The 20,653-nt window shown below is 38.5% G+C and overlaps 1 protein-coding gene across 4 annotated transcripts in view; it reads right to left on the bottom strand.

Moving 5' to 3' along the window:
• Positions 1-20,653, bottom strand: part of LOC114564847 (guanine nucleotide exchange factor VAV3) — a 52,437-nt gene that overhangs the window by 13,598 nt on the left and 18,186 nt on the right. For all 4 annotated transcript variants that reach the window (XM_028592447.1, XM_028592448.1, XM_028592449.1 and 1 more), the window contains 13 exons: positions 20,544-20,612; positions 19,513-19,599; positions 18,109-18,194; positions 17,792-17,924; positions 13,603-13,712; positions 11,629-11,730; positions 11,039-11,130; positions 10,168-10,190; positions 7,250-7,274; positions 5,607-5,737; positions 3,018-3,083; positions 2,743-2,777; positions 2,476-2,592 (listed from right to left, as the gene is read on the bottom strand). In XM_028592447.1, the coding sequence (XP_028448248.1) occupies positions 2,476-2,592; positions 2,743-2,777; positions 3,018-3,083; positions 5,607-5,737; positions 7,250-7,274; positions 10,168-10,190; positions 11,039-11,130; positions 11,629-11,730; positions 13,603-13,712; positions 17,792-17,924; positions 18,109-18,194; positions 19,513-19,599; positions 20,544-20,612 (1,076 nt within the window). The remainder of the gene's footprint in view (positions 1-2,475; positions 2,593-2,742; positions 2,778-3,017; positions 3,084-5,606; positions 5,738-7,249; positions 7,275-10,167; positions 10,191-11,038; positions 11,131-11,628; positions 11,731-13,602; positions 13,713-17,791; positions 17,925-18,108; positions 18,195-19,512; positions 19,600-20,543; positions 20,613-20,653) is intronic.

Here is a 20,653-nt window from a genome sequence, read left to right as displayed (position 1 = left end):
TTTTAAAAGAAAAACTAAAAAGTCTTCAAAATCAACAGCAATACCTTTTTTATTCAAAATAACTATTTATGATTATAATCCAAGTGTTATGTTTTCTTTGCCAAACATTTCAGTAGTGTGGACAAACATCTTTTGTTCTACCTAGACGTGACTGGCCGATTAACATCAGGTGTGGAGAACTTACTACAGCCCTACAAGACCCACTTCCATACTACACTACTAATTCTACAGTATGTACTATATGTTAATCTACTAAAGAATTACCATTTTGTACTAACATAAAATGGTACAAAAGGTGTACCAACAGACAACAACAAAGTAAAATTTTAATTGAATGCATCATTGTTTTCTGTGATGTCTCTCGGGCTGTCACCGCCATATACAGTATAACGGGTCTTTTTCATAGCAAACATTTTGAGTTAAAGCAGGGAAAGCACAGGAATAATAAATATCATTACTGATAGTTTTGTTCCATTTAAGTGTTCAGTAGACACTTAAATGTTGCAAATTAACAGGTACATTATGAATATAGGGCGAGTAATACATAGACAGATGAGCCATGTTTGATGAGTCTTTCCTTCTTCCTATAGGCTCCCAAGGCCACACACACACACACACACACACACACACACACACACACACACACACACACACACACACACACACACACACGCACGCACACACACACACGGTAGTGTTTGACACTAGGCAGTTCCAGTTGATTAGTAGCAGCTCTCTTTAGCTTCATTATCTCAAACGGCCATCCCGATAATGATCTTAAGCAGTGAGACAAGCCATTAGGATTGCAGTGTTCAGAAACTAGCCCTGTACATCAAAGCTTTGAATGAGGGACGGTATGAGTCCACCAAACCAAATGGGCTGGAATGGTGTGTCACTGGCTAAATAGTCCAAACACTATTTCAGAGTGCACTCTCAATCGTTATAATCTCTTGGAGCCGTCATGCCAGGTCAGGAGGACTCAATAGTCATTTTTCTTTTAAAGACTGAACAAGCTTTGATGTAGCCTGAAAGATATTCACTATTTAAATGGCCAGTGTTGTATTTCAAAAGACAGATACCAAGGCACTCAACTTGCAGATAAAGCAGCCATTTATTGATGCCTAAAGGGATGGATGTTTTATCTACAATTCAAGTGCGTTGCTGGCCTTCTTTTGAAATGTATTTCTAAGACTGGTAGCCAAAGAGCAGCAACTAGTATGATGCAAAGCTACCAGGCTCTCCTTGAACATATGTCTGAGCAGAAGACAGAATATAGATAGATGGTAAAATAGATCCAATTCAACCTTCTTCCCATGCTGCATTCAGTTGAGATGTCTGAACTGAGCCGACCATCAGGGTAAACTAAAATGAACTACAACAATGTTTAGGTTTAATGTAAGGTTCAAACAAACTGTCACAGGAAGGGTGAATACTCAAATTAGAAAAACCTTTTCTCAGTTACCTCTACCTCTTTGCCCAGCTTAGGGGAGATTTATCTTTTTTTTTTTTTTTTTTACCTTACTGAGGGACTATTTCTTCTGTACTAATTAGTTCAAAATGAAAACACTTCACAGCCAGGTCTGACAATTATCGAGGGCAAATATTAACTTGCAATCATTTTTCAAGGGCCATATTGAAGGACTGAAGCAATGTGAGTCTATAAACAACAATGGCTGATTCATTGTGTTCTCATAAATGCGGATGGTTTTCACCCTCTGACGACCAAAATAATTGAAATACTCGTTATGCACTGTATTTAACAAATCCAAATGCCATTTCTTCAACAATGTTATTTGTTAACTTTTGAAATTATAAATACACATGATGCCTGCAAAGCCTTGAATGTCATGGGCCCCAAGTTTAAAAAACAGAACAGTGGTTTAAATCTATTCATGTTTATATAATAGAATATGATGAAATCTAACACCGTGTTTGGTTTTTCCTTTATTTATGCAGCTCTGAGACAGATATCTCAAAACTTGGGCAAAACTATTTGCTTGCTACAACTAGACGGTGAGTGAGAAAATGTGTTTGTTTGCAATTCGGGTGAAACAACCCTTTAAACTTTATCTCTGTCCCCCAACATCTACATTTTAGGATCAACTGTGATTCATCAGACCAGGCAAACTTTTTCCATTCTTCATGATTATATATTCACTATAACTTCTTGTATTTCATTGGCTTGAATGGAACACAGCATGACCTCCTTCTGCTGCGGCCCATCCACTTTTAACATTTGATAAGCTGTTTGTTTTCAGATACTTCACAATTGTTATACAGAGCTATTATTTGCATTTTGTTTGCTTGAATGATTCTTGCCACTCGCCTCTCACGATAAGGAGTTTTTGCCCACAAGACTGCTGTTGACTGCATGTGTTTTGTTTATTCCACCGTTCTTGGTAAACTGAAGTGAATGAAAATTGTAAGAGATTTGCTATAAAAAATAAATGGAAAAAAAGTAATCATTTCACGTACTTTATGCTAATGGCATATTCAGTGCACTCTTTACTCCTGTGTCGAACCAGATAGGTGCTGCTTCCTCGGTCCAGAAGCTCCACCTCAGCCTGGTGTCTCTCCATAGGCCCTGCAAACCTGAACCACCCATGAACAACTACTGCACTTACACTGCAATCAATCATTCTGAACATGAGGATGAGAACAGTCAATACAATCAATAAAATAGAGTAAAAATTACTTGTGGTCACTGTTAGCAATCTACAGTCATTTGTTTTAATCACTTACCAGAGTTGGGCAGAGTAATCGACAGGTTTTGGAACCTGTCATGGAAAAGAATTGTGGTTATTTTGTGTTTTAATGGAGTTGATACACAGGGGTGGAGGTAATTTGTGGTAATGTGATATTTAAGCCACATCTAAAAGGCTCTTCTACAGCAGAAGAAGTGCAATTGAAAAGCACTATATTTCTTTGCAAAGACATCACTAGTAGCCATTATCCACTGAAGGCATTGTAATCTCACTAAATGTGTCTGATTGATTATAAAAAATATGCACACTTACACATGGGCAAGGCCTCACAGCGTCACTTGGAAAGAAGCCAATCTTGCTTGTCGCCAGTATTTTCCCCTGCAATGGCAACTGGCTGTTAATCGCATTATTCTCTCTCTCTTCTCTCTCTCTCTCTCTCTCTCTCTCTCTCTCTCTCTCTCTCTCTCTCTCTCTCTCTCTCTCTCTCTCTCTCTCTCTCTCTCTCTCTCTCTCTCTCTCTCTCTCTCTCTCTCTCTCTAATAAATCCTCAGCAATTAGCACACAACAAGCAGTGCATCTAATTTGCAGCCCGAGTTAATTATGGTTCAAACTCTGCCGGCAGTTAGATTTGTACTGCATCAAAACAAGAGCCTCGTTTAGCCCTAAATAATGGATCTTATTCTAGTTTTTGAATATCCAAACAGCGTGAGCTCTCTGGCTTGCACCAAAGACTAACAATGCATTTTAGCTAACCCGCCTCAAGCACAACACAGGCTTTATATGAAAATCATTAATTCCTTTAACAAATATTATGTAGACAGACTTTTTTTCTCCAATTAAATAAAGCACTTTGGTTAAACAAATTACTTAATTGTTATACAAACTTGCTCCTACATAAATGTCCAGTTTATTGCATAACCCTAATTCTCTATTATGTACAGTACATTATATCATAGACAGTAATAAGTATAAGTATATACTGTATCATCATTAGGCTCAAGATAATTTGAGTTTCGAGATCTGAGTTTGAGGTCAATTTGAAGTCCATTGACTCAATCTGAGAAGACAGTGAGTGTTGAGGGCATGTGGAGCTCCTTATTCAGCTTCCTGCCCTGTTTATGCTTTCCTCTTCACTCCTCTTTATTAGAGTATGAAATGCTTTTTGGGACCGTGCAAGTCCCGGCAGTAACTAGATTGGAAAGCGAATCTTTACCTATCTCTATGATTCATTCTGTGTAATAACATTTCATCAAAGGTTTTTTGAGAGCCCCTCTCTATTTGTTATGCCTCCGATAAGCGTATGATGAAGATTAAACTTATTACTCTGTTGGCATAAACAGGCAGCAACCAAAGGATCAAATGAAATTACAGTGATTGATTGTATTGTTCTGCCAGTGTGATGGGGGATAATTGCCTCCTGGGTAACAGGGGATATGAAATCTCAATGTTCTGTAATTCCATCCTCTGGCGCCACTGGGAACGCTGAAGATTAAAGGTACCCTGTGGAGTTTTCATTGTAAACAAACGGGGTTTTCTTTAGATTCAGTGTTTTTCACCCAGAACCAGTGTGTGACCTAACAAACTTGTTGAGACAACTTGCAAAGTCTTTTTTGCATGCTTTAAAACTTGTATTGTTTATATCTAGTTTTGTCTTCTTAATTGTCTTTTACTTCATTCTACATTCTTCACCTCATCACTCTTACCAGCTGTTCATATGCATTACTGCTGTCAATTTTCGCAGAAATGTAATTTTTTTTAAACCATAAATACATTTAAACCGACAACATTTTATCATGATTGATACGGTGTCTATTTAAATACATTTGTGATGCAAGTATAATTGCGAAGCCCAAAAAATAGGCTAAATGGATCTGACTTTTTGGTGGATGGCCTTGTTGCAGTATCATTATGCATACGACACAAATGTGTATTATCATTTAATTATCCCCTCTCAGCATTCATGGTAACCATGGTAGCAAACAATGCAGTGCCATCAGGTCTGCAGCATGACATTCTGCTAGCTGCTCTATCGGCTTACAAGAAGTCTCCTGGCATTCATGTCCTCAGTCTCCACCTTGTGCTCTGTCACAACAGAGAGAAACACGGAGCATAGGAAATCGGGCTAACCGCCAACTCCCAGCCGTGCCGTTGGCAAAGACTGCAGTCTGATTGGAGAAACACCAACAGGAGGACGAGGCTTTAATGCCGCCGTAAAGCAGAGTGAGAAACAGCTAGGGAGGCTGCCGGAAGACCCCAGATAAATCGCCCATCCTTTCAAAAATAGATAAGGTCAAGCGCTGTCAACCTTTGGCTGACCTCATGAGATGGTTGCTAAATGTACCTGTACATGAGGTTGTGCACCAACCATTAAAACATCCTCCAGAGGCTCCAGTGTCTGCTGTTTTATTGTCTTACTGTGGCACTCAATTAATCAACTGAAGCCACTAATTGGTTAGATCATCTGATGTAGGCTGTGATTCAATCCGAGGAGTGAAAGAACAGACAGATAACCTATTTTTAATGTAAGTGGGGTTTTGGGGAGTTCATACAGATCTTCCACTGATATTTCTAATTACCATGACCTCATAATAATGTCATATTTATGGCTTATCTGACAGGACACAGAATGTGATAAAACAACCACAATATAATTTGTGATTTATAAACAATAATGGCCAAAGTGAGATAAATTGTTAATGTCACCCCATTAATATGTTTTGAAAGCTTTTTCAGTGACATCCAGCAGGAAAGAGAGAAGAGATGACATGCAGCACCGATTCAAACTCATGACACTGTAAAAACATTGCATGCACCGAGCCAACCTGGTGAGTCGTAACATGTTATTTTTTCATAGAGTCACAGATGTTGAGATAAAACGAGGATGAGATGAATGACACGCACCTGCCACCAAGAGCTGTGCAGGTCGGCAAACATCAGTTCAATGACATCACCCGCATGAATGCTTAGGGGGGGCCCACACTGGGGACAGGGGATGCCACTGTAGTCTCTGATCACAACCATCCTGGGTAAACCTAGCAGACAGGGAAAACAAACACATTTATACTCAACTTTTTAAAACATTTATCAGTCTTATACAGAGGAACATACACTGGGTGTGAGAGCAGTAATACCACATGTAGCCTGATTTATCATTACTCTTAGATAATACTGTAATCATGTATTTTTTTGAAAATGACATAAGAAACAGAGTAACTACTGATGAAATCTAGGGCCTCTTGTTCTCATTAGAGCCAACCGTAACCTAGGCTACATGCACAACAATATGTTTGACCTTCTTTTATGTTGGACCTTCTTCTCACTGACAAAAGCAATGTCAGAGTGTACTGACACACCGTGGATTACACTTCTATATCACTGCAGCAAGGTGAGGTCAGCAAAACCAAGATTTTAAGTTATAAAATCTTTAACTATCTGCATGAAAATATCAATAAAGGTGGGTGGGATTTTTTTTGTTTGTTTCCATAATTATTTTAATTTCTTGCACTAATCATGAGTACAAAGCGAATTATGTTACGGTCATTGTCCTAAAGGTTTTAGTACAATTATCTCTAACATGTACATAAATGTGGACGTCCTGACAGTCAATTTGATTGAGGTATAAACCAACAGAATGGCACTATCCTAAAAAGCAGCTATTTACTCTTGCAGGAAATTAATCTCTTTGATTCCTGTATGGTGCAGCTCCAATCTTTCATCAGCATGGCAGACAAACACACCCACAAGCATCCGGCTAAGGCAAAGACTAAACACCCCTGCCAACTTAAAAGACACAGCCACTTACTCTCCACAGCCTCACACATCTAGCCCCCTCAGACACCTCTCCCTTCCAACCATGGCTCCCTAATGACCAGCCTGAGGAAACTATTAGCTGACGGTGACCTCAGATGAATGGAATATCTCACATTCGTGTTTTTAATAAGAACAATAAGCACGGCTGTCTTTCTCATAAAGCCCCTTATGGAAATTGATTTATCACAAAGGCCAAGCTCAGCGGTTGAGGCAGAGGCATATAGACTGCTGGAAGTGCTTTTCTGCCAGTATTTCTCCCGCCATAGTCCTCATAATGATTCCACCCACTCCAATTCATCTCAATGCCGTCTTGGGTTTAAGCATCACGGTATTTTTGTGCATTGGTTAAGGATTGCTTCGGGATCCTATTGTTCATTGTTTATTCTTACTTAAATGTATGTGTTAAAAAGGAACTGCTCATTTTCTCCTTTGAACCCTGTCTGTGAGCAGGAGAGATATGTGTCAATGGAATTCTAAGAAAACATTTTCTAAGAAAACAAATATTACTTTTTGAGTAATATTTGATCAAAAATGTGAGGGGGCGGGGGGGTTATGAGAACATCTAAGGGTCTATCTCTTCTAGGTCTCTGTCTGGCCTCTAACTAACCGTCTCCTTTTCATCCTGTCGGTTTCTGTTTTGTGACAGAACTAAGATGAAAGCAGCTTTATAAGAGGTACCACGTAAAGCCATTAGCAGGTTTACAGAAGTGGTGAAGAGGTCAAGCCATACTGACCTGGGTCTGGTGGTGTTGTGCTTTCCTGTGGATGGAGAGAGAAAGTAAGCAAGACGGAAAAAAAAAAAAAACAAGGAAGGAAGGAAGAATTAAGAGAGAAAGAAAATATTGAGAAGCCATTCTTAGTCCTTGTGCAGGATCATCCTGACCTGAAGAATGAGTCATACTCTTAATACAATCATCTGTGAGTGTTACACTCTTTAGATCAGGGGTCGGCAACCTTAGGCACCATTGGTTAAGGACCTTAACCAATGGCACGCTGGCAATATGTGTGCAAGAGAGTTATTTATATGTTGAAATCACGGTTGAAATGCTGAAGCACTCTATCATCCGCATGCCAAATTACAACGTTCACAGTTGCGCGACCTGTTATTTATGGTAGTTTGTTTGACTCATATCTCTGACTGGGAACGATACAAAGAGGATTGCCAATGGCCGCTGGGGCAGATGAACTAACGCAAGTCTTGTTACTGTAAGTAGGCTACATTAAAACCTTTGTGAATTAAAAGCCAACACTTATTAATGCCCTCACCTGTATGGACTGGCATAAACATGTAGAAAGCAATATTTCAATCTGCTCTGTCTGCGCAGTCCACTTTTGTCCGCTGTGCTGTTTTACGCAAACACAGCTCTACTCTGCAAATAGCAAATTTTTACAAAACAAGTTAAAGCAAAAGCTGTCGGTTTGTAGTCCGTTTATCTTAGTTTGCCGGGAATCTTGAAATTTGGACAAATTCTTATAAACTTAAGCTGGCTGAAGAAACCATCCTCCCTGCTGGAGCGGTAAATATGGAGGCATTATAAGACCAAAATAAATACATGTGGCTAATTAATATGCACGTGAATGTCGCAATCGTTATGTTCATGTTCTTCATTCTTGATAATGATGCTGGTTGTGTTATTATTTTGCCACAGCATTGTTTCATTGAAAATGAGGCATACAGGACCTGCTTATCAGTCCATTCATCATTAAAGCTGGGCTCAACTTTTTGCTTCAGGCTCTTTGACAGTGATATTTTTGTCAGCCCATTTTCCACCAATCAGGACGCTGCATACTAAAACCATGTTTCCATAATCATAATAATAATATACAATAATAATTACAAGGTCCTGATTATGAGAAATAAATGTTATCAAATGTTGCTATGGAATAAAATTACAGATTCCCTGGATATTACATTTTGATGTGATGTCATAATTAAACTTAATGTTGACATGGCACACTAATAAACAAGAAATTTTGAAAAGGGCACTTCATATCAAAAGGTTGCCGACCCCTGCTTTAGATGTATGATCTAACCATTTTAAAAGTGAAAGACAGACATCAAGAGTAACATTTAGAAGTTTTGTTTCTGATCATTGTGTCTTTTTGGGAAAAAGTATAATAAAAAAATACATAAATACTGAATATTTGTATCCTGATTTTGTCCACAACCCACTTCGGTAGAGTGTTTATGTTTGGCTTTGTACAAAGGTTGGGCATTTTTGGGTACGACTTCTGTGACACCTTTACCAAGATCAGAGGAGTTTCCTTCCCTTTAGCTCATGAGCTTTGCTTACTGTCAAGTAAGTACTTTCAAGTGTCAGCAAATCTATAACTAATTCCTAAATTAAATGTACTGAAATCACTGTGTGTCCAGGAAATGCATAGTGGTGACATGGAAATCTCCTTCCCCTATCCTCATTGATAAATTGTATAAAAATGAACAGTTGTATTTCTCTTGAGAGAAAGATTACATATAATCATAGAAAAGGATACAACACCTTTCTGAAAATCTGGCCGTCTCATCTAAATATATACTGTAGGTACATCACTGACACCACCATAGGGATGTGATTATTTAGCCAGAAGGCCTCTTTAAAGAATATAACACTTTGTTAGTGCAGTCTCTCTTTGGCCCAATCCCAATGTCCACACTGACAGACTTTAAGGCGCGTTCCAGGTAAGTCTATGAGGGCATAGAGCTGTCCCACTGCCAAGTAGTCAAGTGCATGAGGGCTTTCTTGCAGACATTTTAAGCCCCTTATGCACACTTTCCGTAAGTCCGCATTTCTGCAGACTTCTCCTGGGGGAACAACCCACAATTAAATTGTGACATTAAAACACAGGTTACCAGTAGAAGCCTGGAAGCATAAAAAAGGGTGTTCAGTCTGGCATATTGGGTGTGTTTTAATGTTTAAATTTACGCAGATAAACTACATTAACAAGGATTTAAGATGGTACATTAAAATACATTAAATCAGAGGAAAGCAAGCATAGACAATATTACGCAACTTGTCTATTCATCAACCATTTCTTTTAAATGTTTCTTAATGATGCCGTTATGACAAAAACATGTACATTTATTATTTTACAATTACCTCTTGTCCCCTCTGTAAGGCAAGACCCTGGAAGACATTAAAAGCAGGCAGTCGGCCCCTTGAAGCTATAGTGAGCAGTTTCTGCTGCCCCCATGAGGAATTCTAAGTAATGACAACAAAACTGTCGGCGCGTCCACATGATACAAGCCTTCCATGACCGCAGGTTTATATTGGAAAGATAAGGAATCAGGGTTTCTTTCTTTGTTTTGAGTTCTGTAATTTGCTAATTGTTAAAATAAAATCTGAAAATAAAGTATTAAAAAAGAATATATACTTTTAAAGTGTTTAATTATGGTTTATAGTTGTATTATGATTCATGTCCCCAATATCTGCTAGCTCATTTAAAAATGTGTGCCACCAAAAAATTAAATGATAACCAACCCACAGAGCAGCTGCAGGAGCTCTGATTGGTCAGCTGTTAAGTGTTGACAGGGGTTTGGCCAATCAGAACTCCTCATGTGTGGGTGCATATTATCTGATCTGCTATGCTATGCTACGCTTCACAGTATGTTCGCTTTGGTGTTCAAATCAAAGAAGAGAAACAGTCCAGGGCTTACCTTAGGCTTCGGCTTGGCAGAATCTGCAGTCATGTGAGAGACAGCCACAAAGAGAAGAATACAATATGAGTGTGTGGTGGCTTCCTGACATACAACCTCAACTGTCAACCTCTGCTGGCCCTCATCACGCCTCAGAATGCATAAAGACCACAGCACTTCTGCTGAGAAGGCCTGTCAAAGGCCTGAGCTGCCTTTAGCCATCTGTGTATTCAGGTAGGGTGATGTATAACTGGACTACAGCCCCAGACTGGTGACAAAGAGATAAGGCTTGACACAGGAGTAAGATCTGCTAAATTAACATAATTTAGCTTTAACATCTGAACATCATGTGTAATTTGCAGTTTTTCGAATAACAGAATTTAGATTTTTTTGAGGGGGAAATAAAGGTATGTTCAAGTGGAAATTTGAGCCTGAGAGATCATCATCCAGAGATACATTTTATGTGGATTATAAATATTTACAACAACTTCCATAGCTGTTAGATACAATGTTAATACACAAATGTGCTCAGTAAATTTCATGACAATCTGCCTTTTAGATTTTTATATTTTGTGTGAATAAGTGGAATGTGTGGCCTGATGCTCTTTTGCACAAAATAAAATGACAAATTAAACCAACATAATGTACTGTGCAGGGAGATGCAGAAAACCCAGTTGGCTTATTTAAAGACTCCACCTAAATAATGTTAAAATTTCACAATAGTATAAAGAACACACAATTAACATACAGAGGCACATTAGAGTATGTTCTCTGAGGGACATAAATATACAAAGCAAATATTGAAATGTTGCCATTAATTGTCACGATAAGTTACAGTTACAGTACAGACCAAAGTGTAATACACAATCAGTTTTGGAGGCATCTATCTCACCTGTTCTCCCACAGATTCCCAGTCGACCCAGACACTCCTTATGAGCCCCCAGCCCACATTTAAGACAGAGATAACCCTGGTTAAAGATGCCCCTGGACACAATAAACCACAGCATATATTTCATGTATAACCGCATCCTTAAGAGAAATACCTTGGCATTTTGAATTATTCAGGTTTCTGTCACAGTCTCAAGATAAGAAAAATGAAATGTCCTTCAGCTTTCCAAAACCATAAAACTGATACTGTCTGCTGTAAACTGAGACATGCTAACAGTCTGTTACAGTCCCTAGTTATTTTAATTAAACCCAGTGCTAATAAGCCATTTCCAGTTAAATGAGAGGCTAAATTCAAAAGAGTGCCTCAGGAAAACTGACTGAAGACTGAAATGTAAAATGTCATTGTGTTCCTTTCATAGTTTCAATATGAAAAAAAAAGAAATATATTTTCCTACGAACAGTACAATAACACATGAGCTTTACCATCCTAGAACAATGTGTGTAGTTACAGTTCATGTTCACCCTGTCTCAGCCTTGGTCTACAGGGACATCAAAAATAGAAGAGCCTGTTCATATGCCTATCCTGAATATTACCTGAGCAAGAGGTGACAGAAAGCACAGGAAGTGATCCTTTCAAATGTGTGCAACTTGAACTGGTGGGTGTTGTGGTTGGCTTTCTCTGGTCGAATATTTGATCTGAGACGGGAAAAAAAAAAAAAAAAAAAAAAAAATAGGTTAAATGGAAATCTGCAGCCATGCTAGCGGCTCTGTGATGCTGTACATTGGCACAGCTGTGCTTTGAGCTAAATGATAACATCAATATGCTGACATGCTCACAAAGACCATACTAAAATGTATACCATGTTAACAATCTTAGCATGTGTTAGCATGCTGACATTGGCTCATTAGCACTTAACACAAAGTACAGCTGAGGCTTATGGGAATGTACAAAGTAATTAGGTAAAATATTAAATAAAAAAGAAATCGCTAGATGAAAGGTCAGGGATCAAAACCACAAATGTCAACCTCATGGCAACACTAGAGAAAAAGTCAGGAGATCACAAAAGTCATTAAGATGCATACTCTGGAGATCATGAATGTCTGTACAAAATTGTATGGCAACCCCATCGATATTTGTTGAGCTATTTTAGTCTATCAAAGTAGTCTAATGACAGTGTCTCTGTAAGGGGAGAAATTGACTTTCAATTTGTTTAATATACAAAACATTCTTAATAATGTCTTTATCAACTAAATAACACTACTTTGTTGTGGTAAAAACAATCTGCAATGTATTACTAAAGTCAATCCAAATTTAAACCCAGTGCATGAGTTTGTGTAAATGAAGAGGAGTTGAATCAGCCCCGACAAATCATATTTTGAGCTGCATATTTTAAAATGTGAGAGGGGAAACCTACATAGCAGACATAAGCAGCCTTCTGGAACATTAACAAACAAGACTGACACAAAAATGTCTTTTTGTGTTGAACACACCATCCAAACACCACTTAAACTGAGTGCTCCCATAAGTGAGTCCTTCATCAGGAGCCCACATCCTCTTTACAGGTAAAATTTTCACTTATCTGAATGGACCCCTTCTGTTTTCATTACCCAATGCACAGAGGCACACATACTGTAGCTGTTATCAGACACAAATCCTGGTTCTAAGCAAAAATAAGAAGGGGGTGGGAAATGGTTATTTCTTTAAATTTTGGAAATTACACATAAGGTTTTGAGCAGGTGTCAAGGTCCTAGTGGTCATGTAGGTTTTGTGTACACATTGATTACCGTAATGCACATCCCTATACACTGCATTGCTTTAGTTACAGTGCATATATCAGGTATAATCCAGAACACTAAGGAAAGATGTATTCAGGAGGGCCATAGCAGTTAGTCAGCATGCATATCAGGAATATTGTTTTCATACATATCCACCCCAAACACAAAAGCATTTGTTCTGTCAATCAGACTGTAATGTAAACAGAACACTGTATACTCCTGAATCAAAATAACAAAGGATGCAGACAGGATATCTGCCATGAGAAAAACCACCCACTGTTACAAAATAATACAAAAGATATACCTCCATAAAACACTGATTTGAAGAACCATCAAAGCAGAGTGACTTCTATGTAGTTTTGCAGCTCTTTGGAACAGTTTGTGTGTGTGTGTGTGTGTGTGTGTGTTCATACTGTTGTCAGCAGTGTGTGCTTGATTACAGCGAAGACCTGATCAAACAGTGCACATGAGAGAGTCAACACCTCTCTCGGCCTTGGAATAACATGCATGCAAAACAAAGACAAATAAACACCATACAGACGCATGCACATACAAGTAGTTAGGTTTTACACACACACACACACACACACACACACACACACACACACACACACACACACACACACACACACACACACACACACACACACACACACACACACACACACACACACACACACACACACACACACACACACACACACACACACACACACACACACACACACACCAGGTCTTCTGCATTGATTAGAAACTGTCCTCACTGTGGTGTTCATGTCTCTGTGTACTTACATGGCCATTTCAAACTGATCCAGCCACTTCTTCTTCAGCTCTCTGGTCTTAAAGAAAAATTCAAAGCCTGTGTGCCCCTGCTGGTGAGTCACATAGAATCCGTAGCACCACTGTGGAGGTCAGGAAGAAGACAGCAATCAAACTAAATGCATTTTCTTATGAATGCCCTAAAGCAGGGATCTTCAACAAGGGGTCCGGGACCCCTAAGGGGTCCTCAGAGTCTTTTTTTAAAAATTAAAAAGTCTTAACATGAATCTAACATTTTATTAGCAAATATAAATCCCCACTGATGATAGGCTTACTGGCCTATAGGTATGGTAGTCACTTAGATATCCATCCCCAGATACAATTCATCCTACAGATTCACTGTGCCACATTTATGTTTTAACATAAAAACGTGATTTATAAAATCATGCCAACAATTATTAGGCTATTTTAATAGCTTAGTATTCTAGGCAAAACATGTATGTATTAAGGTTTTAGGCTGCCCTACACGTTATTGTAAGCCCAGTTTAATATGCAACTTCATTTTATACAATATATGTAGTAGGGGGTCCCTGCTCTGTCCCTCTTTCAGTTAAGGGGTCCTTGGCCTAAAAAACGTTGAAGACCCCTGCCCTAAAGTATATTTGATTTAAAAAGGATCTCTGAAAATTGAAAATACTTGGTAACCTACAAGAAATTATACTTTCAGAAGACATGCATCTTTTTAACATACTACGTGTGACTGCCATGAAGCAGGTGACAAGGACAAGGAAACAGTCAAATCCACCAAAATGAAATTCATGGCTGTCAACAATAGAGCAAACTTTAGACATGGAAAAATTAACCTACATAAATAGATACACTCTTTCAAATACCAAAGGATGTCTACAAATCTAAATGCTATTTGTTGTGTGGCTGTAAAAAAATAGCTTAATATGTAAGAACTGGAAAGAAAAGAAAATTTGCCCAAAATAACATGTAATTGCAGGTTGATTCAATGGTCTTGACACACCACCATTAAAGCTACAGTTGGTAACTTTTATGAAAAATTAATTAATTTCATATTTGCTCAAACTGTCACTATATCCTGACGGTAGAACATGAATCCAAAATCCGTTTAAAAAAAATCCAGTTCCTCTGCCTCCTCATTGTGTTCCTAATGGCATAAGGATAACTAGAATTACATTATAGTATCTGCCAACCAGTCAAGTTGCTGTTTACATCTATGTCGGTCCAGACTCATAATATATGTAGTGAATACTTTGAAGAAATTTAATGAAACGGTATTATTAAGTGTATTTTTTGGTAAAACACAGATGCTTCACATACAGTACATATTCAACCCGGCCAGTATCCGGCCAAATGTAAAATATGGGTGTGAGTTATGGTGTTGAATATTGACCAGAAATGTGTTTTTGCAGAACACTGTGATGTCACAGTAAAGTTGACCTTTGACCTTTTGGATAAATAAAAGTCATCACTGCATCAGCAGTGAGACACAAATTAGACATTTGTGTGACATTTTGTCAAAATTAGCGTAGGAATTCTTGAGTTATGGCCAAAAACGCATTTTGTGAGGTCACAGTGACCTTGCACTTTGACCACCAAAATCTAATCAGTTCACCCTTGAGTCCCAGTGGACATTTGTGCCAAATGTGGATAGATTCCCTCAAGACGTTCCTGAGATATTACGTTAATAAGAATGGGACAGACTTGAGGTCACAGTGACCTTCACCTTTAACCTTTGACCTCCAAAATCTAATCTGTTCATCCTTGACTCCCAGCGGATGTTGGTGCCAAATTTGAAGAAATTCTCTCCAGGGGTCCTGAGATATCGCTTTCACGAAATTGGGACAAACGGACGGACAACCCAAAAACATTATGCCTCCGGCCACGGCGGTCACTGGTGCTGGGACATAACAACCATTTAGAGCTGAGGAGTCTCTAACATAGCGTCAAACTATTAAACTAGGCAGCGCTGATCAAAAAAGAATTAAGATTATGTTACTGTATTGCCTATTTCTCACCTCAAATGTTTTCAGAAACATTCTTTAGTGTACGTTTTAGCTGTAAAAGGAGAGTTTTGTCCGGCCGGTGGGCAGTGCTTGGTTTTGGCTTGACTTGGTGACAAACGTTCTCATTTTAAAGCTAAACAGTACACTTAAATATGTTTCTGAAAAAAATTGAGGTGAGAAATAGACAATGCAGTAACAGAATCTTGGATGATATTTGATTGCAGTTCACGAGCAGTCATTGACACTGCATTAGAGACTCCTCGGCTCTGATTGGTTGTTTATCTTCGGGTTGCAAATGACATTAGGAGCTCGGGGGGAGGCCAGAAGAATGTGATTTTTTCACAGATTATCTGTCTCATGTACTACTGTGAGAATAGAGTGGCAGTGTCAGCAAATATGACAAAAAGTTATTTTTTATAAAAGTTATCTACTTAACCTTAAATGCCATCATCAATCGCCACTGGCACCAGGCTCACAGATAAACCAACAGTGAGTTGGCTGCTGTTTTTTCTATCAACATCAAGAGAGCAGTGGCAAAAGGAGTTTAACCAGAGTTCTGCCCAAAGAGGACTTAAGCTGTGATGACAGCATGGACTGTATAAAACAGGATGACAGTGAGGAAGAGTCTGCTAATCTGCCTCAGAGGAACCAAAGACGCTGCTCGATCTTTCTTTTCCAAATACAGACCAGCTCCACTGCCACAATCCCCCCCCACCCACTTTACTTTGAAAAGCACTATATAAATGAAATTTATTATTATTATTATTACATCCGAAATTTAGAAACACCATCAATACTTTTAAGCCACAGTTAAAAACGTTCCCTCAACTAAAATTCTGGGTGTAAAATATAACTATTGCTTGCTTGTTTTTTCTTCAGCAACACATTCACAGCTTGGCACGATCTTCAACCACTGGCCACAAAGTACCTCCTACCACTGCAGCACTTAACACGTTAAATGCCTTGGGCATCTTTGGTAATGATTTTCAATCAATTCCTAAACCTCTCCATTTGTGTCACCCTAATCTGTTCTAGCTTGTTGTGTCATATCTAATAACAGGAAAAGTGGTAGGGTTTACCTGTCAGTGATTGGCCAGCCTTGCAAAGTCCTGAGTGTTTTAGAGGTCTGCTGAGCGTTAAATCATTGATGACTATGTGGGTGCTCAGTGGCACCACATTCACACTCTGAAGTTTCATTTAGCAGAAATGATATATAGCTATAAGCAGCCTTGGAGGACTGCACACATTCATCACCTGATATTAGCATCTCTGTCCTGCGCTCTGTGTGTGTGTGTGTGTGTGTGTGTGTGTGTGTGTGTGTGTGTGTGTGTGTGTGTGTGTGTGTGTGTGTGTGTGTGTGTGTGTTTGTAGGTACACACAGTATCTGTATCTCTGTGGATATTTGTCTTTTTCGGTGTTCCTGTGTCTTGCTACAAATGAATTCTTACACGTCTGTGTCCTTTTTGTGCAACAAAATTTTGGAAGGTGAAGGGGATAAAAAAATAATGACATATCCGACATTACACCGTTTTGTGTCGTTACATGTTAATTACAAGATTGCTAATTTAGAAATAATGCTAGAGACAGCTCTGAATATGCCAAGCATACACCAAAAACACATCAAGACCATCACCACATGTGTTAAATACAAATCGCCATACACATGTCCTACACAAACACACAACACCCAAACACACAAACATTATGATTGTACAATAGACTAAATGAGGATGATAATGGAAACCACAGAACCATCCCATTCTGGCACACTGTCAGTTTCACATTAGCAATCAGCACCGGAGTGAGAAGACACCATCTGTGGGCATACATCAACAAGACATCAACAAGCCCCCTCCACTACAATACAGCCTGCGAATGTTCCCACAAGGTGAAAAATAGCATACTGTATAAACTGTGTGGGGTGACTGACCCTACACCAGAAAGGGAGATAATATCATTCTAGATTACTCTTATTAGGCATTCGACATTTCATTTTGCAATAAAATCTGCAGCCAAACATACAGTAGTGTAGTTTGCTGATATGAACCATAAAAAACTAATCAAAATGTGAGGCAGATAGAGAGCCAATATTCAATGCAATGTAAAGTGCACAAATACCAATATACAAGTGCAGCATATGTGTAATTATATGAATGCAGAAGTATATTGTGTTTTCGCAGCTAACTGACCTTTTTACCCTCTCTGTCCGTGGTGGGGTTGTTTGTGATCTTGAAGTAGTTGAGATCGAGTATGTCCTTCATCTCATAGTTGTCTCCTCTTCTCTTACAAACAATGACAGCCACATCAAATAGAAAGATGTGTCTGTAAAATAAGAACACAATATGTTATATAGTTATATATACAAAAATCTGCTCTCGCACACCATCAACATTTATGGTAAATGTATTCAAAAGCTAAGTTTCAGTAAATCGAATTCCATATGTGTTCTTTCCTGTCTGCAATCCTAAAAAAAAATTTCAGGACAATGAAGTTGAAGAAGAACAACCTGTCCTGTTTCTTCTTGTCAACACTGGAGATCATACGCACTTCACCGTCACCTTTTGGTCGACCATAGCTGATTAGATTCTGATTCTGAAAGTAAAATAAGAAAGGGTTAACATGAATATGAAATGTATTAAATAAATGCTTTTTTTTCCTTTTTTTTTTTAAATGCTTGGATCAGTTGGTAGAGCGGGTGCCCATATATAGAGGTTTACTCTAAAACACAACGTTTGTATTCATGAAACAGCAAAATTTCAAAGTGGCTTGTTTGGTGCATATTTTTCCATTTAGCTCTTAGTCTCAGTCCTCCTTTGCTACAAGATGGGTCTGACCCATGATTTGGCTGTGGGGCAGGGGGAGCACTGCCGCCCTGGTGGCTGAAACGGGTAATTGCATTGTTTAAAACATGAGTGGAATAATTACGTCTGGCATGACCAGATATTTTATAAATATCTTAAATAACACAAAACAACTAGATGGTGGTAGGTAATACTTCTGATTTCATATACTGCTTTAGTAAAAAAAATATATATGTTTCCTGGCTGACGATGGGAGCAGCAGGATGTAAACGAAAATCACTGTTGCTAGTCTGGACATCTTACCGTGCCAAGGTTACAATAAAGATTTCCTAAATGCCATATTTGATGTCAGCTTACTAATTGATTCCAGGTTTTGTGTAGATTTGGACTTTTATACGTTTATTCCACTTTGTTTAAACGGCAAAGTGGAGGAAGCCTAGTAATGAGTCCATAGAAACCAGTTTGTGTGTTGAATGTTACACAGAGTGCTTTGCTGAATGGTCTCAATGTTTTATTGTTTTATTTCATGTGAATACTATTTTACTAGAGGAGTAACTTAGTATTTGAAGTAATGTTGTAATGCAGACAGTGTGCATTTAGTTTCCATGCTTATTGTGTTTCCACAACAATGTTAGTGAGTAAATCTACTGAAATGGCCACCACACCATAACAGAGAAGTGGGATGCGTAACCATGCGTCAGATGGTTACCTAAGGGTTAAGTGTAATTTTGTCTTTATTTTGCTTAAGAACTAAATTCTTAAAAAAGGAAAAAAAAAGGTGAATAAATGATATATAAAAATCAGAGAAAATTGCAGAAATGCAAAGTGACCAGACTTTAACAATGATTAGATTAATCCAGGTGACATCAGTAAAGTATTTTAGCTTTCACCTACATTAACCCTTTAAGTCTAGAGTAAGAGCTGTGTTTAAGTTGTATCCTGTATTACTGGCTGATTCACCCAGACTATGCCAAATTTAACTGACCATGTTATGTGAAACTTGAATTGCAAATCTGACCGTCTACAAAAAGTAAACATGACTTCCTGATATTTTGCACTCATATAAAGTCTACACAAACCGCTGTTGACAGTAAATATTTTTGATTTACCAGGTTTTCAATAGACCTCTGGTATTGGTCGATCTCCCTTATTGTCTCATTATCTCTCTTCACCTCGTTGACAAACTGAGCCAGGTCCTGGGCAACACACACACACACACACACACACACACACACACACACACACACACACACACACACACACACACACATACACACATACACACACACACACAGTTGGGTTAGTTCAGTCTGGAGGTAGTGAAATATGTTGTACATTTGTACATTATGGGAAATATTCAAAACACACTCATTTGCCTGCTGAGAGTTAGATGAGAGCATCAATCCCACTCTCGTATCTGACTGTTCAATATAAAGCTGGAGCCAGGAGACCATTAGGCTAGCTTAGCATGAAGACTGGAAACATAGTGAAACAGCAGACCTGTTCAAACCAAAGTGTAAAAAAAACGGAAAGTTGCGTTTTTTTACAGGGATTACAGAGGAGCACACAACTCCCCTATAAACCGCAATTTGTTATTTCTCCACTTAATTTTTGGTACAGATACAAACAATAAGATATACCGTGTTAATCAGTGAGCTTTAGAGGTGCTGGTACAGGTGGATTTCGTAGAGCCAACCCAGCCGTTTCTCTGTTTCCATTCTTTATGCTAAGCTGTGCTAATTGGCTGCTGGCTAGCTTCACATTTAACATTTGGACATGATAGTGTTTATCGATTCTCATCTAATTCTTGGCAACAAAAAAGAAGCAAAGAAGCGCAATTCATAAAATGTCGACCAATTCTTTTAATTCTATACCGAGCTCCTGTGAGCTGAGCACACATGTAAATATTATACGTATGAATCAAGCCTTCAAGTTGTCTAAATCTATGCATTTCCTACATTTTAGTCTTCAAATCAGCTGCCTATTTAGCCCTGGCTACCTTCAGGACTGAAAAAGTGAAGCACTCACTAATGTAAATGTGTTATCAATTCCCACCCATTTGTAGCAGACAAAGATGAGTGATTCATGACTTATTTTTTTGGCATGATTACAGTCCATTTACCATAGGCACTGCACTTACTTTCATGGCATCAAGAGCAATCTTCAAGTTGCTCTTGTCAGCAGCATCGGGAGTGTGTTTGACTAGTTCCTGTTAGAGGAGGACAGAAAGGAAATGGTGGACCATGTTCA

The sequence above is a fragment of the Perca flavescens genome, chromosome 12, assembly GCF_004354835.1.
Source record: "Perca flavescens isolate YP-PL-M2 chromosome 12, PFLA_1.0, whole genome shotgun sequence".
In the NCBI taxonomy this organism is placed as follows: domain Eukaryota; kingdom Metazoa; phylum Chordata; class Actinopteri; order Perciformes; family Percidae; genus Perca; species Perca flavescens.
Note: the sequence above shows the minus strand (reverse complement) of the source record. Positions and strands in the feature narration are given on the sequence as shown.